The sequence below is a fragment of the Ascaphus truei genome, chromosome 15 (genome assembly GCF_040206685.1).
Source record: "Ascaphus truei isolate aAscTru1 chromosome 15, aAscTru1.hap1, whole genome shotgun sequence".
Classification (NCBI taxonomy): Eukaryota; Metazoa; Chordata; class Amphibia; order Anura; family Ascaphidae; genus Ascaphus; species Ascaphus truei.
In genome coordinates this window covers 8,146,705-8,173,762 of record NC_134497.1, presented here as the reverse complement: position 1 = coordinate 8,173,762, position 27,058 = coordinate 8,146,705, and the positions used below count along the sequence as shown (strand labels likewise).

General features: G+C 45.6%; 1 protein-coding gene across 1 annotated transcript in view; it reads right to left on the bottom strand.

Moving 5' to 3' along the window:
* Window positions 1-11,085: 11,085 nt before the first annotated feature.
* NTSR1 (neurotensin receptor 1) overlaps window positions 11,086-27,058 on the bottom strand; it is a 76,678-nt gene continuing 60,705 nt past the window's right edge. The window contains exons 3-4 of the mRNA XM_075571429.1: window positions 15,893-15,983; window positions 11,086-14,070 (exon numbers count right to left, since the gene is read on the bottom strand). Coding sequence (XP_075427544.1) covers window positions 13,818-14,070; window positions 15,893-15,983 — 344 coding nt within the window. The 3' untranslated portion in view covers window positions 11,086-13,817. The remainder of the gene's footprint in view (window positions 14,071-15,892; window positions 15,984-27,058) is intronic.

Sequence of the window (27,058 nt, the reverse complement as noted above, 5' to 3'; positions counted from 1 at the left end):
TACACACGGGTCCGAATTCTCCCTGGCGTATGTTTCTGTGTATGTAGATAATGCATGATCCCACATTTGTGATCTCCTGACTCAACCATCTCAACTCCACTCCACTCGCAAATAGCCTACTTCTACGTTCAAATGCCCAATATCCGCACTCACAGCTGATATCTCACGGCCTTATCCCCTCCTTCATGTCAGAGCTTTTTGAATTTGTCATTTCACAGTATTTTTACTTGAAACTCCAATGGCATTTTCTCATTGGACTTTTAAATGTCGCGTTTAGTGTTTAATGCCCTTATTTTTCTTGCTTCTGGCCTTTATGCGGTTAAGTCACCGACTTGAATAATCATTTGTCTGCATGCAAGAATATTAACACCGTAACGGGAAACAGCAGCAACCTAAAATCCGTAATGTTGACGTGGAAAACTGTTTTCTTACCGGCTGATGTATCACTTTTGGGAAAGTGCAGAATGAAAGATATATAAAAAAAATAATAAACACTTTTGAAGCATTTACATCGAATAAAATGTATCAGAAACCTGCAAACATTTCAGTTAAACAGCGAATAATATCACAAGCTTTTTACAATAATATTGTACTGGGATCCCACAGATAAGAATAATACCAGGTAGAATAAGGATGCGCTAAAGTGAAAGGAGCAGGAGGAACGTGCAATATTTCAGTGTGTTTACATAGTTTGCAAGTTTTCTTGTACAACATTCTTCGCACTTTTTAGTTCACTAATAGTGTTGCCCGGTGTCAGGTATTGAACCGGACTGTCCTGTATTTGGACACTCTGTCCCGTAAAAAAAATGAGAGGTGCTATAATACTAGACATGTATGTGTCCGGTATTTTCCTCCCTGGAAATAGTGACCTGACGCACCTTTCACCATTGAGTCCAGTATTTTTGGAGAAGCCACCTGGCAACCCTAAGCACTAAGAATGTTCCTTACATATTATTAATTTATTGCATTTACTTGTGTGTGGGGGACACAGTTACTGCATTTCCTCAGTGAGGGAGCTACAGTACCATGCAAAGCTTCATCTACTCGAAACAGACTGCTGGTGATGGTGACACGTGATGATTTCACTGAGGATTAGAGAAGAATTAGAGGAATTAGGAGAGCAGGGAGGGTGAGGTTTGGAAGCCTAAGGATGCAGCTAACATTTCAACACTTGTTTTGTCTCTGTTGATTTTTAAAGTACCCGACCAAAGGTTTGCAATCAATAACATTTAGTCAACGTAGGAAATGTCCATCGTAATGAAGGATCAATGAGGTGTTAGGTGTCAAAATGTAAATGTAGTCCCCCATACTGGCTACTAAGCAATTGTGTTTGGGCAACGGCTTTCTCTGTAGCTAGTTTAGCAAAAGGGGAGTCGTTTAGGTCTCATTAGAAAAGTGAAGTCCCCTGTAGAGTCAGTTTCAGTTCTGGAGAAGTTGTAAGATCTTGGGAGTTGAACCAGTTTTATCCACTGTATATTGTTTCTATTTTGCATAGATGTTTAATAAAAGATTTTAGATATATTTGTGAGTGGCTATATAGGGGTTACACCCTAGGATTGAATTTTTCCCAGCCCTCTTATGTGAATAGCGAGTACACATAGGTTACTTCTATGCGCATATATTTCCCGTATGCACCCTATTCATAAAACATTTATTTATGTAGGTGAGCGGCAGTATCTCTGTACCCTTTCTATGAGTTGAACCAGGGACAGGAACAGCCAGAGCAGCACCCCTGTGGGTAGTCAAGGGGAAGTGGCCAGATGACTAGCCATTCATTGGGTGGACAGGACAGGAGGGGACCAGTGAGCAGTTGAGGGTTCCTAAGGAAGTTTGGTTCCTGTTTTCTCAAATAAAGATGGCACATCGTTGTCCAAGTTGTGGTGACTCATCTTGGGGAACCCCTTAACTCCTGAAGTAAGTAATCCTCAACGCCTGTTCGCCGCCTTTAACTCCCTTCCCCATCCAACTGCACCTGCATGGCACCCCTATATGCCCTCATGGCCCGAGACCTTGCCACGTACTTCACAGACAAGATTAAGTCAATCAGACAGGACATCTCTTCATGTCAAGCTCCACATGCAACACCTACCTCCTCTCGCACACCTCCCTCCTCTCGCACACCTACCTCCTCTCACACACCTATCTCCCCTTGCACACCTATCTCCCCTCGCACACCTAAATCCACTCTCAGCTCATTTCTCCCTGTGACTGAGGATGAAGTCTCCGTGCACCTATCATCATTTCGTCCCTGCCCCTTAATCTTATTTCCTCACATCTCATCCACTCCCTCTCTGGCACAGCAAACCCCACCCTAACTCACCTTTTTAACTTCTCTCTCACCTGTGGCACATTCCCATATTCTTTCAAACACGCACAATCTCAAAAAAACCCTGTGTTGACCCAGCTTCCCTCTCTAACTACCACCCTATCTCTCATCTCCCCTTTGCCTCCAAGCACCTTGAGCGACTTGTATACAACCACCTGACTTACAGTACTTTCTCTGCTTGACCCTTTGCAATCTGGTTTCCATCCTCTACACTCCACTGAGAGTGCTCTAATAAAAGTGGACAATGACCTACTCACAGCTAAGTCTAAGGGTCAGTTCTCCTTACTATTTCTCCTGGATCTCTCTGCTGTCTGACACTGTTGATCACCCCATTCTAAACACTCTCCCCTACGTTGGCCTCTGTGACGCAGCCTTGTTTTGGTTCCGATCCTACCTATCTCACCGCTCCCTCTGTGTTTCCTTCTCTGCTGTCTACTCATCTTTACCCCCTCTCTCTGTTGGGATCTGTGAAGTGTTGCCTTGAAGGTGTAACCCCTCTTTTCCCCCCCTATGTGAAATAGTGTGATATTGTGATATGTGATTATATATGTGAAGTGTTGCCTTGAAGGTGTAACCCCTCTTTTATCCCCCTATGTGACATATATATATCGAGGGCGGGGGCCTGAGTTCACCTCCCCAAGAGTATCAGGATGTAACAGTGCAGTATAAATCAGACAACTCACCAGGCACATGCGTTGGGGGTTCACCTTTCTCTATGATGGAGGTGGAAGAGAGAACCAGGCTATTCCCATGGTCTTATGGGGTTAGAGGTAACCAGCCACTAACAGTAACACAGTGAACAACTAAAACGCAGTTTGTACAACAATCAAATCCCTCCATCCAGTGCTAGCGCGATTGTACTGATAGTGTCCCTGTGATATCCCTGGCACCCCGGTTACTGGGTAGCACCAATTCGTGATGAGCAAACATTACAGGTCTGTGTAGTGGCTAAAGGGTCCAGCTGCTTGTATTCAGGAATACCTGTGGGTGATTACACCTGCGCAGATCGCTCCCTTGCCTCAGGTTACTCACACCTCTCCTTTCCTTTAGGGGCTCGGGGCATGCCGAGTCCGTGGTGAGCAGCCAAGGACCTGTTCCATGTAGCCCTTGAATCTGTCCCTCACTGCAGGGGTGACGGGCAAGGCTGCCTGAGTGGAGGTCTGGGTAAAAATCCCCACGCTGCAGTTATGATCAGTTATTCCCTCGTTCTTGGGTGAAAGTGTTGTCATCTCCTCCCCTGACCTCATCCTATCTCTCCTGTCTTGTGTCACTATCTCTCTGCAATCGCGTCCTGGAGGTCCCACCATTACCTGAAGCTTAACGTGTCCAACACAGAATTAATACTCTTCTCCCTCCCACTCCTACACCAACACTCTCCCTCACTCTCAGTAACACCACAATCTCATTAACACCTCAAGTCCACTGTCTACGGGTCATCTTTGACCCTGATCTTCCCTTAATTCCTCACATTCAGTCCCTCGCGTAGCCCTGCTGTATCCACCTCCGAAATATTGCCAAGGTACGCACTTTTCTCACTCATGATGCAACTAAAATAGTAATCAGTCACTCGCTGTCCCTCCTCGATTAGTGCAACTTTCTCTTAGTTGGTATTTCCCTTGTCCGTCCATCCGGACTTCAATTCCTTACAAATGCTGCTGCCAGACTCATCTACCTCACTCACCGCTCCACTTCTGCTGCTCCCCTACCCATATCCCTACCCTGGCTTCCCAGAGCCTCTACCTCATTCACTGCTCCACGTCTACTGCTCCACTACGCATAACCCTACCCTGGCTTCCCAGAGCTTCTACCTCACTCACCGCTCCACTTCTGCCACTCCACTACGCATATCCCTACCCTGGCTTCCCAGAGCTTCTACCTCACTCACCGCTCCACTTCTGCCATTCCACTACGCATATCCCTACCCTGGCTTCGCAGAGCTTCTACCTCACTCACCGCTCCACTTCTACTGCTCCACTATGCATAACCCTACCCTGGCTTCCCAGAGCTTCTACCTCACTCACCGCTCCACTTCTACTGCTCCACTACGCATATCCCTACCCTGGCTTCCCAGAGCTTCTACCTCACTCACCGCTCCACTTCTGCCACTCCACTTCTGCCACTCCACTACTCATATCCCTACCCTGGCTTCCCAGAGCTTCTACCTCACTCACCGCTCCACTTCTACTGCTCCACTACGCATAACCCTACCCTGGTTTCCCAGAGCTTCTACCTCACTCACCGCTCCACTTCTGCTGCTCCCCTACCCATATCCCTACCCTGGCTTCCCATATCCTCTACCTCACTCACCACTTCACTTCTACTGCTCCACTACTCATATCCCTACCCTGGCTTCCCAGAGCTTCTACCTCACTCACCACTCCACTTCTACTGCTCCACTACTCATATCCCTACACTGGCTTCCCAGAGCCTCTACCTCACTCACCGCTCCACTTCTACTGCTCCACTACTCATATCCCTACCCTGGCTTCCCAGAGCCTCTAGAATCAAATTAAAAACCCTAGTTCTGATTTACAAAGTTATCAACGACACTGCCCTCCCCCCCTTACCTCTCATCCCCAAATATATCCCTAAATGCCCCCTACATTCTGCCCACAACATCCAGTCTGCAAGACTTCTACCTTACTGCCCCCTCTCTCTGGAATTCCCCATCACATACTATCTCCCCCAGACATTTAAAAACTCACTGTTTCATGGAAGCCTGTCTGGCTCCTAACACCCACCTCTCCCTCCATCACCATTGGCCACAGCTGTGCTTAATGGGATCAGCTGTGCGACTGGACCATACTCCATCCTGATGTATACTCCATCCCACAGTGAGCAGCCACTTTACTTTTTTCTTTCAACATTGCCCCTTATTCCCTCTAGAGTGTAAGCTCTCAGGATCAGAGCGCTCGTTACCTTCTGTATGTGTTTGTGCTTGTCTGTCCTTATTTGTATGTATCTCTGTTTATGTAATTATCTAATCTCTGTGCCCCCCTTTGTACTGCGCTGTGGAATAGGTTGGCCCTTTTGCAAATGAACAATAATAATAATAACACCAGCCGCCAGGTTGAAGCCAGAGAGTCGCCTGTTGGGAGAAGTTTATTGTTACTTTAACAAATAATTGTTGCAGTTACTGTTAGAGTTTCAGTTCCAAAGTGCGGGGAAACCGCCGCAGGCGAGGAGAAACCGGCGTCTGCGCACAACACGACACAGACAAACAATTCCTTCAAAGTGCCGGTCTCCTCTAAGGGAGAGATGCAAAGTAGAGGTCTACTCACACGTTCATAATGAAGTTCTCCATTTAGACAACGTTTCAGGTCCCATATGGAGCTTTCATCATGATAGGTCCATATGGGACCTACAACGTTGTTCTTGGCTGTTACATTTGGGGAACTTCATTATGAACTTGTGAGTAGAGCTCTACGTTGTATTTCTGTCTTAGAGGAGACCGGCACTGTTAGAGTTTCTACACTAAAGACATTCTGGGTTTGTAATAAAGGTCCCTGGTGCCCGTTCTATCCTCCTCAGCTCGCCGCCCTGCTCAAAAACCTTGGTGACCAGTGCCAGAGCCAATCTCTGATCCAGTCAATCAAACAAGATTGCCACCTAACAACCCCAGCTGAGCTGCCTGGTTCCAGCGATGACCCCGAGACCAGATCGGCTTCAGGAAGACAGTGCAAAGCCCACCAAGTGAATGTATTAGGGCAAATGTTCCGTAAGACTTGGTACAAGAGAACAGGCCATAACCTACCCCTTGGGTAGGTCTCTGCTGCAGTCTATGGGGTTACTGCTGCTATTTCCCGAGCTTTAGAAGATGTCTGCTCCATTCAAATGAATGGGATTCCAATCTTCTCCAGCACATGGAAACGGCTTCTCATATTATACAGTATATTACTGGGGAAAAATAACTACACCAGATGTATCCAAGGAAATTTGCAATAATCAGCAATCATTACAAAAAAACTATTACTTCATTTTTTTAAAGAAAATTACAATAATAATGTTTCAGAATTACATTTACAATAAAATGTGTCAGCTAACGCTGGATTTCATAATGAATGTAGCAACTGGGGGGGAAAAAAACTAAGCGTTAGGCAATTATGTCCAAAATACCTGATTTTATACAAAGCTATTTTTGATGTCTTTATACTCCTCCCCCCCCCCCCCCCCCCCGTCCTGCACTTCTGACCCTTATTTTCAATGGGAATGAAAGCTGGCAATAATTCTGCATCACATCTGTATGGCTGCGTGTTATTGTTGTATTGTTCAGTGTAATGCGATACCTTGTGTTCAGTTTATTGCTTATTTTGTCTCCAGGATGAATAATCTGCGTACTAATGCCAAGGCATCCCTTTGCCTGCGCTTTGTGGTATAAATGCTACGGAAAGGCTCAGATGAAGAGAGCTCTTTCCCCCGAGCGCAGCAATAAACCCCGCAACGCTGCCTCCTCTTTCCAAACTCCCCTGAATATCACACCAGGGTCACATTGTTTCATTTTTACGGCTTGCTTTTCACGGTAGGTAACCGCGATAATAACACTTCACTCGCCAAAGGATGCCGATGAACGAAAACATTAGTAGCGAAGCATAAACAGCGCAATGCGCAGAACGGAAAACGTTAGGGCCCCTGCGCGGGGGGGAAGAGGAACCGTTAACTTTCAATGTATTATAGAGCACTCTGGCTGTGAAGGGGTTAATATCTGCTGGCAGACCTCGGAGGGCCCATTCTTATCCGTTCTCTATCCACTTTGCACCTAAAATAACGGTGTAGTGAAAATGTAGCATCCTCCCCTGAAAATATATATATATATATGTATATCACATCATTGAGTCTCCAGCATTAAACCAATGAAAGTATCAGGGTGTTGTATGACATACGTGTGATGTGTATATGTTTTAATGCAGTAAAATTACAGAGGAGAGAGTTGGAGTAGGTCGGTTAACACCTTTTATTGGATATAACATATAGATGCCCCGTTACCAGCTGTCGAACCTTTCGTACGGCAGAAATACAGTATGGTAGAGCGATGGTATCTAGTTACAATGGATATGGAGAGGATGTGACATATTGTGACAGGGCGGGGGCTTAAGAGAATACCATATATTGTGATACATTATACTAGTGACCTAGACCCAGTGCCGGATTAAGGGCACTTACCTGAGGCGCCAACCGAAAAGGCACCGCGCGCTCCAACTCTGGCGCCATCTTTAAATGTCCGTGTCCAGCGCAGCCTCGTCAATGTCGAAGAACATTTAAACATGGCGCGTGCGAGCGGTGCTGGTCTCTGAGTGGCGGCAAGTGACATTGACGAGGGCGCTCGGCCACATGGGACATTGACGGAGCGGAGTGGTCGAGCTTCCTCATCAATGTTAATGTCCCTTGCTGCTGCCGTCACCGCGTCGACACGCCATCTTTAAATGTCCCTCGACATTGGCGAGGCTGTGCAGGACTCAGACATTTGAAGATGCGGTCGGAGCGCGTGCGCGCACTTACCTTGTTGCCGCCTCCTCTTTCAGCGTCCCATCACGTGGCAACGCATTTCCATGACAATGGGACATCATGTGGCGTCTCATTGTCATGGCAACACGTCGCCAGGTGGCAACACTGCAGGAGGAGGGAGCGACCTGCTCGGGTGAGATACTCTCTCGGTCCGGCACTGCTTAGACAAACAGGAGACACAGGAGTAACGTGGGATGGAACAAGATGGTTACAGTACCTCCCTCAGCCACATACTGGCATCATTGTACCCCATGTAAAAAGTGTAATACAAAACCCGTTTGTGAGTAGAGGACCTTACTCTTGACCATGCCCGTCAAACTCAAAATAGTGCGGGGGACGAATTCTTAAATCCGACTTCAAGACTCGGGCTGCATCATCAGAGGGGCAGAAGTTAAAAATAAAAAGTAGCCTTCGGAATAACTGACTTGCATAGGTTATAGTGACTATCTCTCTACCCAATTCTCTCTCCCCCATCCCATCTCTCCCCACTTCCCTCTTACTCCCCCTGCCCCTCCCCCCCATCCTTTCTCTCTCCCCCATTCTCTCTCCCCCCATCCCCTCTCTCCTCCATCCTCTCTCTCCCCCATCCCCTTTCTCCCCTATTCTATATCCTCCCAATACCATCTCTCTCCCACCCCCATTCCCTCTCCTCCATTCCCTCTCCCCCGATTCCTTCTCTCCCCATCCCCTCCCTCCCCCATTCTCTCTCCTCCCCATCCCCTCTCCTACTGCCATTCCTTCTCTCTCCTCCATCCCTTCCGCCCCATCCCCTCTCTCCCGCATCCCACCCCCCCCCATTCCCTCTCTCTCTCCTCCATCCTCTCTCCCACCCCCCAATCCCCTCTCTCCCTGACGAACGGCCAAACAACTTCTCTTCCACACTCCATCCTGGACACACAAGCTCCAGGCCTTATGGCATGGTTTATTGGGTCGTGTGTTTACAGGCTTGCTCTTGACCAATATTAAATAGTTTTTAAGTTACTACACCATGGAGTCTTTTATATTTTGCACGTTTCTTTTCTTTTTACATCCCCTACAATGCAGAGAGGTCAAACTCTGTTTAAGAATCTCCTTTTAAAAATGACTTTCTCAGTTTAAACTCAAAAGAGGACCCTCACAGCACTGAGTACTAGCAAGTCATTTCCACACTTATCTATTTCTTGGATATCATGTGAAATATTGTGTGTAGTGCGCAGTTTTTCTGTGGTTTCATTGTACACAGTTGGCTGTATCACATGCATGACTGCAATGTTCATGAACCTTTCATGTATTCTTTTCACTGCTGCTTCTTTAGTGGGATGGGGGTTGTGGGATGCAGAGTGCTGCCTGGGCCCTTACTAATTGCTCCCTCTGCCGATGTCCTTGCACAGAGATGGGTCAACCATACAGAGCAGGGAAATTCTGAGTCTTCTGAGTCAGTTCTATTGTAGGCTCCTCTGAGTCACCCCTCTGCTATTTGCAGAGACCTGAACAGTATGCTCTGCACCCCACACATGCTCAGCGGGAGTCAGCTCTCCAGCGCCCTACATTAGGCATCATTATTCATATTTAGTCAAATAATTAGCCACAATAATTAGCTTCCTCATCATGTAATTTGGCAGAGCAGCCCGAGTGTGCTGTTTACATGGATACAATTACAGGGGGATGGATAATAATGTATCTTGTTCACATTTAGGGAGAATTCAGTCCCTTCAGTGCCTTATATGTCCCCTAGAATAAAATAATCACAGGTTAGTGGGATGCAGTGGGGACAAATTACACAGCTGCTGCCTCCCAAACTATATCCCATTATTAACTTGAGACTTTTCTTTGATTTGTGTCAGCTGTTTGTTACTTCTTTGCTGGTTGTCAGAGTGGAATCATCTGATCGGATCTCTTGCTTCTATTGGTCAAAGTACAGAACCTTCAGCTAATTAGAGTAGGGCATATGTTCTGTATCCCACCATAAGCAGCTTTAATGAATATTTTAAACTTTTTTTTGTTTTTAAGAATAAATATATATAACGTCTCTCCAATTTGAAGCTTTCGAAGATATTAGAGCAGTGTTGCAGAAATAAACGTATAAATAGATGTGTGCTTCTTTCTATTGGTACTTTCCATGACAAGAAACATGGATATTTGGGGGGGTTTAGCTAGGAAGTTTAAACTTCTTGTGTCACAATTGTCTCTATATGTTTCCCTTTGTTCCTGGCCACCCTGGGCTCTAGTTCCTGAGCCTTCCCTGTGGCTTGCCTATCCCCGTGGCTTCCCTTTTCCAGAGGCTTACCTGTTGCTGTGGCTTGCCTATCCCCGTGGCTTCCCTGTTCCAGAGGCTTACCTGTTGCTGTGGCTTGCCTATCCCCGTGGCTTCCCTATCCATGTAGCTTCCCTGTTCCAGAGGCTTACCTGTTGCTGTGGCTTGCCTATCCCCGTGGCTTCCCTGTGGCTTGCCTATCCATGTAGCTTCCCTGTTCCAGAGGCTTACCTGTTGCTGTGGCTTGCCTATCCCCGTGGCTTCCCTATCCATGTAGCTTACCTGTTGCTGTGGCTTGCCTATCCCCGTGGCTTCCCTGTGGCTTGCCTATCCATGTAGCTTCCCTGTTCCAGAGGCTTACCTGTTGCTGTGGCTTGCCTATCCCCGTGGCTTCCCTGTTCCAGAGGCTTACCTGTTGCTGTGGCTTGCCTATCCCCGTGGCTTCCCTGTTCCAGAGGCTTCCCTGTTCCACAGGCTTACCTGTTGCTGTGGCTTCCCTGTTCCAGAGGCTTACCTGTTGCTGTGGCTTGCCTATCCCCGTGGCTTCCCTGTTCCAGAGGCTTACCTGTTGCTGTGGCTTGCCTATCCCCGTGGCTTCCCTGTTCCAGAGGCTTACCTGTTGCTGTGGCTTGCCTATCCCCGTGGCTTCCCTGTTCCAGAGGCTTACCTGTTGCTGTGGCTTGCCTATCCCTGTGGCTTCCCTGTTCATTTGGAATTCCCCGACCTCGCTGCCTGTCGCCTGCCCTGACCTTTTGCCTGCATACCGACCACGTATACTCTAACAGGACTCCGTCCCTGGGCTCTGGTTGGTTAATGGGCATCCCTGCCTCAGGCCTGCGGGTTCGCTTTCTGATTTGGAGACGAGCACCGTCACAGTAATGCATTGTCCATACCGACACACGAAAAGGGGATTCTCTGCAGACTGTGATATCTTTTATTGGACTAACATGAAAATTACACAATAGATGTTCGTGAACATGAACTTCTAACCCGACCGCCTGACATACAATAAAAAACACACACAAAAAAACCCAGATACTTTATTAAAGTGCAAGAGGCATAGGAGATCGCACAAACACAATGAGGTTTTCTGGTACACAACGTCACAGTCATTCATTTTTACAAACAAGGGAGGGAGGGAGGTCCTACAAAATAAAATTGCAACAGTTGCACACGATACTTGCTTTACAACACAGACTTGGAGGGTTACATAGAGGGGGGTCTCATGCTTTATGAGGACTTTTGTAGGGGAAATGAGGGGACCCCATGCAGACGTTTTTGCAGCTGACTGAAGTGCTGGCAAAGCTGTGTTAGTAATTGTTCCTAAAATGACCAATTAAGTCACTATTAGTTATAGAGTTTCCCGACATCTTTTTCCCTCACTTTGTCCTGGAACCAGGCTGCATGTTGGTTATTTTCAGACTGAAAATATAACGTTTGCGTTAAATTGCAATCATACCCATTAATCGCACAAACATCTTTTCCTCACTGCTTGTTAATATCACTGAACACTTACAGCGGCAATGTCTCTGAAATCAGTTCCCGATGAGTTACTTCCCTCTGCACTTCCTTGCTCATGGATTGGGTGGTGTGATCGAGGTAACCCCACTTCCGACTGTTGATATAATGTGCACAGGAGACTTCTTTTGGTATCGGATTTTCAGATACTGCCAAGGTTGGCCAATTTCAATTGTTTCCCTCTGTAATTTCGTGCTGGAATACCCCAGCACTGACTGATCAAACCTGACAATGACATTGAAACGTTCCAGTCCTATAAGTCCAGGAAAGGAGTTCTATCAAACTCATCGAGGAAACACATCTGTTCATGGCATATTCATCAGGGTGTTCTCACCCTTTATAAAAGGATTACATTGAGAGAACAGCAGACCATATAGCACAGCCACGGTATGGACTACACTCTTTCCACGAAGCATATGGGTAGCTCTGCTGGGTAATACTATACATCTCATATATACTGACCGTGGGCCACGTATTTAACAGAACGCCCTCCTTCTGTCTCTGCAAGTTCTCCCCACTTACCACCTCGATTGTAAGCTCTTCGGGGGAGGCACTCCTTTTCCTACTGTTTTGGCTGAAGCGCTTATTCCCATTGTGTTATAATATTGTGTTACTTGTATTGTAAAGCGCTACGTACCTGGACGGCAGTATATAAATAAAGATATACATACATGGGATATGCATGGGGTGAATATGGGCACATGTGACCCTAAACACTGGTCTCTACATAATGATGCTTGTACCATAAGACCAGCGGTATAATTTACAAATGGGTTCCCCCAATATGTGTGTTACTTTGTACATTGTGAGGTCACTTTATTTGCCTGTCACTGTCCAATCCTTCAAAGTTCAAGTCATTCACATTTTGTGCTTCCCCTTTCTTTTTCTCCTGCACTCCCCTTATTCTTCTCCCTCTCACATCTCTCCCACCCTCACGTTTGCATTATCCTTCCATCTCTGCTATCACATCAATTATCTCCCACATCAGTTCCAGGATTTGTCAGAAGTCACCCCAGGCAGACACAGGCAGGCAAGTCTCCTTCTGACTTCATTAGAATCCTAGAAAGCACTGGATGTGCATGTTTCTGTTATTTACAGAAGCTGGACAGCAGGGAAAGGGTGTTTACCTTTACAGGGCAGCTGGAAACGAGACACATTTCCTTACCATGCCTCTGCTCATTCAGCGGACATTTTTCTGTGAGCTGTTGAAGCCGCAGTGATCTCCTGAAAGTCTGTGACTCCATTTTTAAGTCCACTCACAGGTTCGAAATCCAATCCTTGTTGGGTTACTTCCCAGTGTAACATCAATAATAACAATATATTGTAATTATACAGTGACAACGCCAAAGGACCTTGCAGTCACCCGTCATTGGCATTCATCCAACCCTCTGAAACCCTGATGGCTCTTTTATGGCACGTTACTCTGCAGCCTCCAAAAGGAGAGGCGTGAAAGGTACTTAGATATTATTACCCAACGGTAGTGCAGGAAGATAAACGCTGATACACCCAAGAGTCAACGCTGGTGCCCATTGGTGTAACTGAACCCACAATCTTTTGAATTTACGAGTTACACCGTAGCCGCTATGCAGCAGCTCTCTTGTAAGATACCAGGAGTTGGATGCTACGATTCATGTAGAGTCTTCTTCCTCCGATTACGTTGTCACACTGGTCTGGAAGTGCCTACACTCCAGGTTCAAACAGGTATACAGTTTCAAAATCCTGAAATAAAGGACTCTAACTTAACACAACGCCACTGTCCTGTTCTTTACAGTCCCTCACTGCCTCGCCTGGGATCCTGCCATTGCATCACTACCATGCCTTCTTTTGGAAAGTCTACCAAACTCATAAAGTCTAACTTATCTCTGGTCAAAAACAGTAACATAGTTGCTGTGGTCAAGAGATATTTACATCCATCATCTGGGTAAGATACTTATTTTGATCTACCCACACTCTCCCAGTAGCAATAACTGTCCTAGCGTATTGTCCTGTTGATGGTTTCTTTTATACTTGATAAACCAGATTGGACACCCATCAAAAGCTCCGGGTCATCAGTTGCTACCAGTTTTGTGCAAAAACCATTGAAGGACTCACGATGCAGACACGGTGATCGGCAGAACAATGGAAATGTCCGAGATTCAGCTACTGGCTTAAATATACCTAATGTGTCACCAATGAGAAGTAAAGGCATTGTCATGGTGGGAAGCGAGACTGAGCTTCTTGGAGTGGCTCCCTGGGTCCTCAGTATGGTGTTTCCCTGGTGATCTGGGTAGAGAAGGTGTGGTTGGTGCTGGAGATACTGTTAGATTTCCTGGTGAAGTTTGGGCGCTTTTTCTTCATCCTCCAGGGTGGGCATAAAAAACTGAGCGTGGAGACGAAGATCTGGCGGAAGTTGGCAGACACCAGGTTGTAGAGGATGGGGTTAACCGTGGAGCTGACGTAGAACAGGACATTGGTCATCATGTAGAAGTAGTGGTACAAATCGTGCATGAAGCTGTGGAGGCAGAAAATACAACAGCTTGAGCTTCACAGGTGTGGGGGTATTGGGGGCAGGGAAACACAGACAACCCCTCATATACACCCCCCAAAAAATATCAATTCTGCATTGTGCAGTGATATCTTGTATCAATAACCTCTAAAACCCTCATAATGGATTCATTGTAGCGGTGATATAGACTTTCTCCATGTAATTATTTATCCGGGATGCCTTAATAAAATGTTTTCACATCTGCATATTGTGTTAGTTTTTAGGGCGAATGAATCTGTCTAATGAATGCAATTACACTGATGCGTTTTGTTACAGGATGCTATTAAGTGAGAAACAAACTAGGTACATTTGTAGCCATTTGGTAGAGAGGTTTAAGCTACCAGAAAGAGATGCCATGTGCCTCTACTATTGCTAGGCCAGTGATACAATGCCCCAGAGAGACATCTAATCCATTGGGTGGAGGATGTGTAGGAATAACATGGGAATGAAGGCCCACTCGGAATGTCTGGTATTGTGTCCCCTAGCTCCTCTCCATGTTAATATTAGCAAGTAATGACCGCTTCTCGTCCATCTTGGAAAGCCTACTGGTGCTTGAGACAGTCTTCAGATTGGATTTAAAGGTGAAGGCAAAAGAGGCAACAGGCCGGATCTAACTTATCCTGTACGGGGTCTTCAGCAATAGCCCAGTGTGTCCTGCTTAACCCTTCCAGTTTTGCCAGAGGGGTCTGCAGCACAGGAAAAGGATACCATAAATATGCTATTGGGAATGAGTAAGTGTCCTTGCTGATGGAACAGCACAGCAACTAACCTGGAATTCATACAAGATCGGGGGCAAAGGAGTGTTAAAGTGCAGAAAAAGCCACATAAAAGTTGTATGAGCGGGTCAATTTGTCTCTTCTCTGAGCCGCTGGCAGATAATACGGAAGCAATGTAAGTATTTGTACTTTTTAGCAGCCTCAATAAAACAGAAGTCTCAAAACATTAAGCAGAGGTCTCTCTCCACATGGATTTGGCTATAATCCATCCAAATCTAACGTTGAAATACTCGTCCTTATGACTGGGTTTGACAAATGGCAGCGTGCTAAGTAGGGGACGCTTCCACTCAGTGTTACTCAGTTACCCTGCGGTTACTCTGTGGGCCCAGAGGAACACTTTCCCCATATGCTCATTTTTTGGGGCTCAGCAGAATGTTCTCACAAGCAAAGCCAGCAAGTGTATTGTTGGATAATTCAGAAGGGAGCTGGAATGCTCACAAACATTAACATTGCCTATCTGATGTCACTCTCACTTCTACGGTGAACTGACCATTGAGGGTATAACTGGGAGTTATGTATGTCACGTCTCGCAGCTACAAAAGCGCGGGGGGTGGGGGGGAGGAGGGAGGGGAGAAATCCTACCAGATTTATCAAAAGGAAAATAAAACTCAATTTCTCCAAATTTATATAATATAGTTATAGTCTGTGAGGATCCCTAGAGATCCAATATATCGGCACAGCACGATAGATTATCGCGTAAAAGTCGGTTATTGGGTCCAAAATACACACATGACCGACGTTTCGGTCCCCAGCCTGAAACGTCGGGCATATGTGTGCATTTTGGACCCAATAAACTACTTTTACGTGATAATCTCTCGTGCTGTGCCGATATATTGGATCTCTAGGGATCTTCACAGACTATAACTATTTACCCTTTACCCGCACCTGTCAGAGTGGGTTACATTGTTCCCGGGCGGAGCGGGTAACTTTCCGAGCCGGCTGGAAGTATAAGGTCAGACTGGGAAGGAATCGGGAGAGAACCTGCACCTCTCAGAGACCTGTTTGTTACTCACTCTGTCCACAGCTCCTCAGGAATGTAGCAAAACATCAAGCGTCGCACGTGATACGGCAGCCAGCAAACCACGAAAGCAAGAACCACCGCTCCTGGAAAACAGAGAGAAAGAGGTTTACAGGCCACAGCTTTTAATGCTGTATTCTACAGACTTATATATAACTATTACAGCATAAATGAGGTACAGGGTGTTTCAATATATATTTCTCCCCAAAGCATTGCATGTTATCTCATTAGCTGCCCGTGGCAGGGTACATGCACCACTTGTGGGTTTTCTTGAGAAGGCTTATTTATTTGAGCCTTAAAAATATGGCACACAAAAACAAAACAGCTTCTTTTCAGCATGTAGAACAAAACAGAAAATAAGTCCTGAGCAGGGCTTGCCCTTTCCCAACAAGGGCTGTTCAAAGTCCAAAACAACAGTATAGCAAAAACAGTACAGCCAAGACAGACCTTATAGCAGTAATTTTCCCTCAGCCTTTCAGTATCTCTCCCTGGATCAGACAGGCCGCATGTGTGTGCAGCCTGGGGTTTTTAAAGCTCCTTGATGAGGCAGCTGGGACCTGACTAATTGACAAGACCTTCCCAGCTGAATATTAACCTGATCACTGCTGCACTGCAGACCTAAACATAGGTCTGCCAGGTATAGGGCTGGTGACGTTCCTTCACCCTGTCACACTGCCAATGTATAAACTTCCACCGCTGGTACTGGGACCGACCCATTGTGTAAGCAGATCTCAATCCCCGGGTCAGCCTCAGAGATATACATCGCAGTACTCACATACTGTCTGCATACACTGTTAGCCCATCCTACATAAAATCAACGCCATGTTTGGGTAACTCATGTTGGCAACTGAGTTCCAGCCACTTAGGCCGTGTCCAGGCAATGAATCACGTCGCGGCAATGTGAGCATGCATAGTGCGTGCGCGCGTGCAACAGAGAGCAGCTTAAGGAGACAAATATATTTGCAGCACGATGGCCGGGTCACATGGAGCAGTTAGCGTAATGAGGGCCCCGTCACGGCCACGCTCCGCCCCTCCCCCACGCATGCAACAGCAATTTTGTACAGGCCAGGAATCGCCCCAGCGCGTGATGTCACAGCGCTCGAGCGCGCGCAGTCATAGGGATCAACAAGTAACTCCCTGTATTGATTAATAAAATGTTAATGGTCTGGATATGAGCTGCTAGAAAGATTTACATGCAATTACATTTATTTAAATGATTTATTGTGCTCGAGATGGAAATAAATAGTTCTGTGCTTAGGTTTCTGCACAGGACTTTCCCTATCAAACATTACTGCATAATATACTGTATATTGTGGGCCATTCAGCAGTTGAAATGTCATTACAAATCAGTGTTATTCTGTTTGTCATTTCAAGAAAAAAACAAAAGGACAAAGGATGTTGAACGTCATTTAAAAAAAATCAATTTCTATTGGCAAAAAGTGATTTATTTGACAGTTGGCACAGTGCTTAGCTGAATGATATAAATATAAAACAATGATAACAGTAATTGTATGGTACGGCAGACAGCTGACATTATTTCATATGAAGTGGAAGTCAAGCAAAGTTACACCCGTTTATGCTGGATTTAAATCAAATTATCGGAATGTTAAATATTGCGCATAGAATGGATTAGGAGAAAATTAAATTCTCAGATGTTACCTTCTGCAAGATGAACAATGATAAACCTCAATCAGATGCAGAGACAACTCAGTCCCGGGAGTCCGGAGACCTTAACTATTAACTAGAGCCCAGCTGGGGAATTGTTATTCAGTAAATTCAAAACACAGAGGTTGGTGGGTGCTACTATAGCATGCAGTCTACTTCTACTGTTCTACTATAGCGTGCAGTCTACTTCTCCTGTTCTACTATAGCTGCAGTCTACTTCTACTGTTCTACTATAGCGTGCAGTCTACTTCTCCTGTTCTACTATAGCGTGCAGTCTACTTCTACTGTTCTACTATAGCGTGCAGTCTACTTCTACTGTTCTACTATAGCGTGCAGTCTACTTCTCCTGTTCTACTATAGCGTGCAGTCTACTTCTACTGTTCTACTATAGCGTGCAGTCTACTTCTCCTGTTCTACTATAGTGTGCAGTCTACTTCTACTGTTCTACTATAGCGTGCAGTCTACTTCTACTGTTCTACTATAGCGTGCAGTCTACTTTATCTACTAAGCAAAGGAACAATATGATATGTATTGGTTTTTATTATACAACAATATAGCTCATTGGTTTGTAACGATAAACACTTCGTATGTCTTTAAGAAATTGTAAAATCAAATCTTCTGCACCGTTTCTTAGCACTTTCCAGCAAATGTGATCAAGGTGTGATTGAAATAGCTCATTAGGAACGCCTCTCATTTTCTTCAAAATGCGTATTTTTGGCATCCAACCACGACCTTTCAACCCCTTGCGTGTTTGCTCCCGACACTGGATCCACCTAATTTTCTTGATGGTTGACCGTAAAATGCCTGTAACCGATGGCATTTACATTTCCGTATGCAGGCCTCTCGTCGGAATGAATCACCGAACCAATTTCGCATTCCCGCTGAATAATTGGTATCAGACAGTCAACTGATACGCACAGTCAACTGACTATAGGAATTCAAATGAGGGTTAAACTGACAGAATTCACGTGAGGGTTAAACTGACAGAATTCACGTGAGAGAAGTGGACCACAGATCACCGGTAGACTGCACGCTATAGTAGCACCGATTGGTGAATGGCAGGGAGGATTACCGAAAGGACGGCTTTGGCGAACGGGAAACCGAAATGGAACCCTGTGACAGAGAGGCCCAAGCCGGAATAAAACATCGAAAAATAATTCACGTTATCACATGTCAGATAATAACTGGCTCATCTTCATCCCAGTAAAACAGCAGCACATCCTAACCCTCAAATTGTGTTCCCCACACTAGAATTCCTCCCGCGGGTGAATCCTGTTGTTGACAGATGTCAATTGGTTTCCAACCTTTTTTTTTTTTGGCAGTGAAGGGGTTACACATTGTATGTGCAAATAGACTATTAATAACTTTCCGGCTAAAAGCAATAGGCAAATTAATTCTGAAAGAGCAGCCAAAAATAAATAAACTACTGACATGTTTAAGTGGGTATTGATTATGGAGATTAAAATGGGAAGTGCGGTTTTGTACAAATTTTTTTTTAAAGGGTTTTATCATAGAAAGTGGACAAATCAGTTTAACATGAAATAATTAAGTGAGTAAGAGGCTGATGGTGAAATCCAGCGGGATGTGTTTATAGGGCGGCCTATATGGCTTTCTCTTATCCTATAACATATACAGTAGGTTACTTTAATCCTATTTACTTATAGGAAATAGTTACAATGAGGAGCACGGCTGACATGGTCCAAAAGAGAGAGAGTTTGGGCTAAAAATGGTCATTTTAGTGGATAATATAAAATGTAGCGAGTATTCATTAGGGGTGTTGGAGGTCATTAATTGACATTGCAAACTAGGGAGCCTATTTTCTAACGAGCGAGAACACTTTCTAGGGAAAATGCTTTCTGATGAGTGAGCCGGCCTTCTGAGACTCGGAGATGAGTGTGACTGCTTTTCAGTGAGTGAGACTCGCTTCAGAGGACGGAGATTTCTTTCCAATGAGCGAGACTAAATGCAGGAGAGCGTGTCCGCCATCTAAATTGCGACACTGCCTTCCAGTGAGTGAGACTCACTGCAGTAAAGATGCCTTCCAGTGAGTGAGACTCACTGCAGTAGAGTGAGATGCTTTGCAGTGAGTGAGACTCACTGCAGTAGAGTAAGATGCTTTGCAGTGAGTGAGACTCACTGCAGTACAGTAAGTTGCCTTCCAGAGAGTGAGACTCACTACAGTACAGTAAGTTGCCTTCCAGTAAGTGAGACTCACTGCAGTAAAGATGCTTTCCAGTGAGTGAGTCTCACTGCCATAGAGTTAGATGCTTTGCAGTGAGTGAGACTCACTGCAGTAAAGATGCCTTTCAGTGAGTGAGACTCACTGCAGTAGAGTTAGATGCTTTGCAGTGAGTGAGACTCACTACAGTACAGTAAGTTGCCTTCCAGTGAGTGAGAGCCATTCAGACAGTCCTTACAAGGTTGGTTAATATCCCCAAGAAGGGATAACACAAAGAGCAAACAGACAGAACCCGTGAGCTCAGGCAAGTCCACCTTCAAATGACATGAGAACAGGCGCACAGACACGGCCCCTCCCCCCGCGCGTGAGGGTAATATTATTTCGTGTGTCTGGGCGTTCCATGAGAGGGCTGTCATTTTCTAACATTGCGGGAAAATCCAAATAAGTGGTATAAGTTTCCAGCACCGCGTGTGCAACGGTCACGTGAGTGGCATGTAAAGAGGCGGACTCAAAAAGCAGCGCAAAGCGCTCAGCGGTGTTTCATTTAAGCCACACGCCAAACAGCGCAAAACCACTTTTAGTTAGGACTTAAAAGCTCATTGCTAACGCTTTCCTCATATTCTTGACATTAATATTCTTGTGGAATGGAAAACCGCGGGAGAATGTCACTAAAAAACAAGGAAAATGTACACAAAATACGTTGTTTTTGAACCTGGAAATGAACCTTGTTGCACACAGGACATTTGTTGCGTCACTGAGCGCTCTGGCAGGGAAGGGGTCTGCAGCGCAATGACAACGTTGCTTTAATGTCTGTGGGACCCTCCTAAGATGTGCGTACAAAAAGAGGAACGCGTCCGTTTTCCGGGTGTGGAGCAGAGAATAATAGTCAAATGAATCAATGTGCTCCAGATTCCCACTTACAGACGAGACAACGAGTATTCTAAAACTTGCCTTAAATTAGCCAGGTACATGCTGGGTACATACTGGGTGTATGCTGGGTACATGCTGACACATTTCAGTGACATTTCTGCAGAGGCTAATCGCCCATCGGATTAACACAGCAGGGGTCCCTGGCAGTCCCATTCAGTTTGAATGGGACTGCCAGGGACCCCCGCTGTTAATCAGATGGGCCATTAGTCTCTGCAGAAATGTCACTGAAATGTTTCAGCATGTACCCAGCATGTACCTGGGTCTTGTTGGCGATTGCCACTGGTTTGTTTTAGAATAACCGTCGGCACTACAGTATAATGAATTAAATAATGCGACTTAACCGTGCAATAAATTATGACACTAATACATTTTTGGTGATTGGCTGCTCTCGGGATGGAAGTGTGGGACACTGAGGACACGTACTAAGAGCCATTTGGCAAGTGTCCCCAGAGCTAATAAGAACCTGGAATTGTTCTAACACGCTTGAATACTCCTTGGAATTTGTGAGAGTATAAACCAAACATTAATCACGTTCATTTTCATTTTTTATGCAGTTACTCTTATGATTTATGTTTCCGTCGTTATGATCCTGGGAGTTACTGTGCGTCTCGGAGCCGTTAACGTGGAGCAGAGAATGCTGCATTCCTGTACAGAAGGACGTGCGCTTCTGACTAGGGTTGTCAGGTGGCTTCTCCAAAAATACTGGACACAATGGTGAATGGTGTGATGCACTCAACACACACACACACCCTTCTCACTTCTCTCTGCTCCATGCTGTTTCCTCCTCTCCTTGGCCCCACCCTCAGGCTCCTGACGCATCCTCCTGATTGAAGCAGCAGCTCAGTGAGTAAAGACACCGAGTTTGAATCAGGGGTACCCCGGTGTCGGCTCCTTGTGACCTTGGCCAAGTCACTGTATCTCCCTGTGCCTCAGTATGTGCTGTGTGATAGTGAAAGAAATCGGCGCCAGCACTGTTAGTGATCACTATAAATCGGATCGCATCGGATTGGCGAAACGCGTAGAGTGATAGCTGCCCAGAGGAGGAGAGAAGAAGTGACAGAGATTGCGAATCCCTAAACCGAAACCGGAAGTGACGTGACGCAAAGAATCGGATGTGACGCGACGCAACGCCTCAGAGAGAGACCAGGAAGCAGGTACGAGAAGCAGTTTTGGACGACATGAAGAACTCCTGGTTCAGAAAAGATGATAATCTCCACTCACAGCAAGATGATGGGGCAATAAAAACGTTAGATTAACACATATATCACTACAATGTGATGGAAGAGAATCGATGTAGACACCTGGCTCACCCCCCGCCTCCGGTCAGCGATCGGTTCGTGAAACGCCTCCACAGCTGACTGTGGAGGCGTTTCACGAACCGATCGCTGACCGGAGGCGGGGGGTGAGCCAGGTGTCTACATCGATTCTCTTCCATCACATTGTAGTGATATATGTGTTAATCTAACGTTTTTATTGCCCCATCATCTTGCTGTGAGTGGAGATTATCATCTTTTCTGAACCAGGAGTTCTTCATGTCGTCCAAAACTGCTTCTCGTTGCCCGTAAATCACTGAGATCTTGTGAGTAGGCTGTACAGAAGCGCCAAGATATCCACAGACTTATTTCACATTTATTTATTGTCTGCACTTAGATTGTTTTTTGTTTTATTTCCCTTTCATGCTCCCCCTGGATTGCGAACGAAATTCACCCTGTGCCTCAGGCACCAAAAAAGATAGATTGCAAGCTCTATGGGGCAGGGGCTGTGCCTGCAACATGTCTCTGTAAAGCACTACGTCAAATCTAGCAGCGCTATACAAGAACAATTATTAATATTAGTATTGGTTGCATTACCCAGCAGCAGCCAATCAGGATGGAGGAAGCTGCCCAGCCCCCTAGCAACAGCCCTGCTCTCCCCCTGCTAGGGGAAATCCCGCGGTCCCCCCATGCCGATCAGGTCACTATGTCCAGAGAGGTAATACTAGACACATACATGTCCAGTATTACCTCTCATTTTTTACTGGGCAGAGTGTCCAAATACAGGACAGTCCGGTTCAATTCTGGACACCTGGCATCCTTACTTCTGACTCTGCACACGTCTGCGGTGAAGCTTCGTTCACGCGCTGGTGGAGGGTGGAGCAGGTCGGGGGGACCTCCCGAGAAGAAACTTCATTCAGTAGCCGACGCTCAGAGCACAAAGTAACACCAGCAAATTATAGACCACATAACATCTCCAGGAACAGCCACATGGTAGGTGTATACTTCATTTACATGTATGATTTAAAATGTTATAGGGCCGACTCTGCATGCAGACACTGCGCATACATGGAACAATGCATGTACATGTAATTAGATTGTAAGCTCTTCGGGGCAGGGACTCCTTTTCCTAAATGTCACTTATGTCTGAAGCACTGCTTCCCATTATGTGTTATATGTATTATTTGATATTTACATGATTGTCGCGTGTATTACTGCTGTGAAGCGCTATGTGCATGAATGGCGCTATATAAATAAAGACATACAGACATAATACCATATACAGTACATACATGCACATACATACATAATACCATATACAGTACATACATGCACATACATACATTTAGCCTTTGCTGAAGAGATTACAAACATGTGATGAGGAAGCTTTAACAGCAGAAAACTGCAGAGATACTGGCACCCCCTTCGATTGTAAGTATATCCGGAATAAGAGGGTCAGCGGAGCTGAAAGGAATGGGAATCCAGCTCCGGAGACCCCCGCTTCAATCCTGTATTCAAAAAATGAAAGAAGGAAGAAAAAAAAAACCCCAGCTTGGATTGCTCCTTTGAAGAGGAAACAGTTGCAACGATTACAATGAGGCAGACACAACGAGAATATGGGAGATCACAATAAAAGGTGTGCTCAGAATGGGGAAAAGAAATAAAGGCCGCTCGAATGAAACGCAGACTAACTCTCCTGGGCTCTGTTAAGTGTTCTAGGAGCCAGATGTTAAACTTCATTAAGCATGGGGTTCATTATCATAACGAGACCTGCCAGCGCAAGCTAATGAGTAACACGTATTGTTGGGTCGCCTCCTCGCTGCCTGGGACAGCGCCTGATAAATCTGACCAATTGTCATCAGCGTCTGTCCGACTGCGCAAAGTATGTTCCATTGTCCCGAGCCATTGAAATGAAACATCATTATTATACCCGGCTCAGCTCAACTGGAGTCACTGATTCAATTGGAAGAATTCTCTATTTATCTTATGCAGGAGATGTGTCACGTACAGGGCAGTGGCTGGAGCAAAGGATTGTGGGATGGAACACGGTGCAGCCGGGGGCATGTGTTAACCCCTTAAAAGGTAGAAGGGACCTGCAATTTCTATTCTTTGCTTGTGGAGCCTCTGGCAGTGTAGAGTTAAAATCAGTCAGTGAGGGGACCAAGATGGAGGCCAAGTTAATGATGACTGGTATGGGCTAAATCTCAGCGGCTTTTTTGGAAGTATATGTGCGGTGGGATTTTCAAATCCGCTGCCGCCCCTAGGAACTTAGCTGTTGCGGCCGCCTCCTTGTTGCCGCCCCCCCCTCCTCCTTATGACGCCGCGGACATCCCCAACGTCATTTGATGACGCTGCAATGTCGAGTTGTCATGCCAACGAGACGCCACGTTGGTGACGTCCGCTGCGTCATTTGACACTGCGGTTCAGAAGGAGAAGGAGGGCGGCAGGTAAGGAGGCGGACGCCACAGCGAAGTGCTTTCCCATCAGGCCCGATAGGCCAGAGAGAGCGCGGCAAAAGTATATAGGGGCGGACATTGTTTGCCGCCCTAATAGGAAATCCGGCCCTGCCGAGGACTGGTCGTGGAAGTGATGGGGAGAGGAGGGATTTGGATTTATTGGATATAGCTTGGCCTATATAAAAGAGAGATGACTGGAGGGGAACCAGGATACTTAGGTCCAGACTCACAACACCAGCGGTGGGCACTTGAGATCCAATTCCAGGAGCTTACTTACGGTTTCAAGGCTCATTAAAGAAACTAGTCTCTCTTCCTTCTCTTCCCAAGCACCTCACTTTGGAACAATTAACCCGAGTCTCACATAACCCGCTCCTGTTGAATGTTTTTCAAGACTTCGCCTGTTTCACACTTCAACCATATTTGCAACAGTAATATATACAGGCGGTCCTCTGTTATCCACCGGAATCCGTTCTGGAAGTAGCGTTGGATAGTGAAACCGATGTAAAGTGAGTCTCATGTGGCGGGGAGCGTTGGATAACGCATTCCAGCATAAAAAAAAACGGCCCTTAGGGTTACATTGTAAAGCGTTGGATATGCCACTCGTTGTAAAGTGAAACGTTGGATAACGAGGACTACCTGTAATGTCACCCCAAGGACACACTTGAAGACGAGAGGTAACTCAATGTACTTGTTTCCTGGTGTTTATTAATGTTTTATAAATAAAAATAATGATTCTGCAAGACTTGAATCTGCAGATGTGGACTGGGTATGTTGCAGGTTTAGGCAGAAGCAGGGATATTTGGGCATCTCTTAAGCAATTGTTCAGGGAGCCCAGACATAAGGAAGCAATATCGTACTTAATACTTACAAATGGGTACAGAGTATGAGATGTAATTGTAAATAAGAACATAGATTCCAGTGATCATAAATCAATTTGGATTAGTATATGTAGACAGAATCTGAGTCATACCCCATTAGACTTTTCAGAGATGGGAGTTTATTTTGGTGTTTCTTTGGCAGGGAGGGAGGGAAGGGGGGTATTTCATTGGCAGGGTGGGGGTATTTCATTGGCAGGGTGGGGGTATTTGTTTGGCAGGGTGGAGGTATTCGAGTGGAGTGCAGGGGCAGGGGGAAAACAAATAGATTGAATACTAAAAGCAACAGTCATCCATGTCCGGCAGATTAGTGAAAGCACAAGGAAAATAAAGCAGATATGGTTCTTAAAGGAGGTGGCGTGCATTGTAAGGGTTAAACAACAGCTGTAAGGAAATATTGTCAGGTTCAGAACCAGGAAGATAAAGAACTATATCAGTGATTCCCAATTCCAGTCGGCAAGAACCCCCAACAAGTTGGTTTTTTTTGGGGGTGTGTTTCAATTGTTTATTTGATAGCTAGTTTTTGGGAGTACTGAAAGAAACAGGGGAAACGATGGAACACATATACATAGGAAAACATGACCTGTCATGCACATTGAATTTACTGGATTGTATTCTAAAGGGAGAAAAAGAGAAGGGAAAAAAATGGTCTCCCCCTGCGTCTCAATTTAAGCATGTCTAGAGGCGCGTTGTCACCCGGGATCCCCATTCTGTCACATAATGGAGTATATTACAATAGAACCCCGGTCTACTTTCAGAAGTGGGTCACGGTTCCCAAACGCAGGGGCCTTTGTGGCACTTCTCTCTCGAGAAGGCTGCGGTTCTCTCCATAACTAACACCAGCACACGCGCTGGGCTTTATTATATTTAAGTCCAGCGAGGCGGTCCAAGGATCCAGATCAAGAGGAGACTCCACCACGGAATTGATAAATGTGAATACCTGTCTCCAAACTTGAGCCACCACTGGGCAAACCCACCAAATGTGAGAGGGAACCATTCTGGCCGCAGCAAGTGTAGTGTGTGCGCACGCGCTAATTGGTTGGAACCCATCACTCTCCTACAGTCTCAAGTGTGCTCAAAAAGGTTGGGGACCCCTAGATTAGGGGAGAGAAGGGGATATGTAAACGGATTGGTGGTGTATGTTGTATATCAGTGTCCGGTGGATAGTTTGTAAGACAGTATTTGAAGGTTTGTCTATGTGAGATGTCAGCAATAGTACATTTGTGTACAATGCATCCTGTGGTTTAACAGGCGGAGTGTAAGTGACAGTAAGTGTTCTGTAAAAATGTAAACTTTTAATCGGTTCTGCGTTTCCCCCGAATATCTCTGATCTATTCACACGCACATGTCACCGGGGAATGGCTCTTCTGCTTCACAACCAGACAAGAGTAACATTGCACAGCTGCTGCCAGGGATGGCGTATCGTGCTCTCTGTATAGTGGGTAACAGGAGACATTCTCGGGCTGTGTAACATTCTGTTTTGTAATGGGATTATTTAATGCTACTTTCCGTAGCCCCCGTGCCAAAACGTAATAAATTTGCGATGCAGTTCGTTTAAAGATCTTAGACAGAATGTAAGAGATATATATATATATCTACATATATACATATATACATACAGTGTTCGACAAACCTATACATTTGCACGCCCCGGGCGAGTGGATTTAACATCGTGGTGAGCGCCTATTGGCCCAAGCAGCACACGTTTGGTACTAGGTGGCGAGTAGATTTTTTGTTGATTTGTCGACCACTGTATGTATATATATATATATATATATATATATATATATATATATATACATA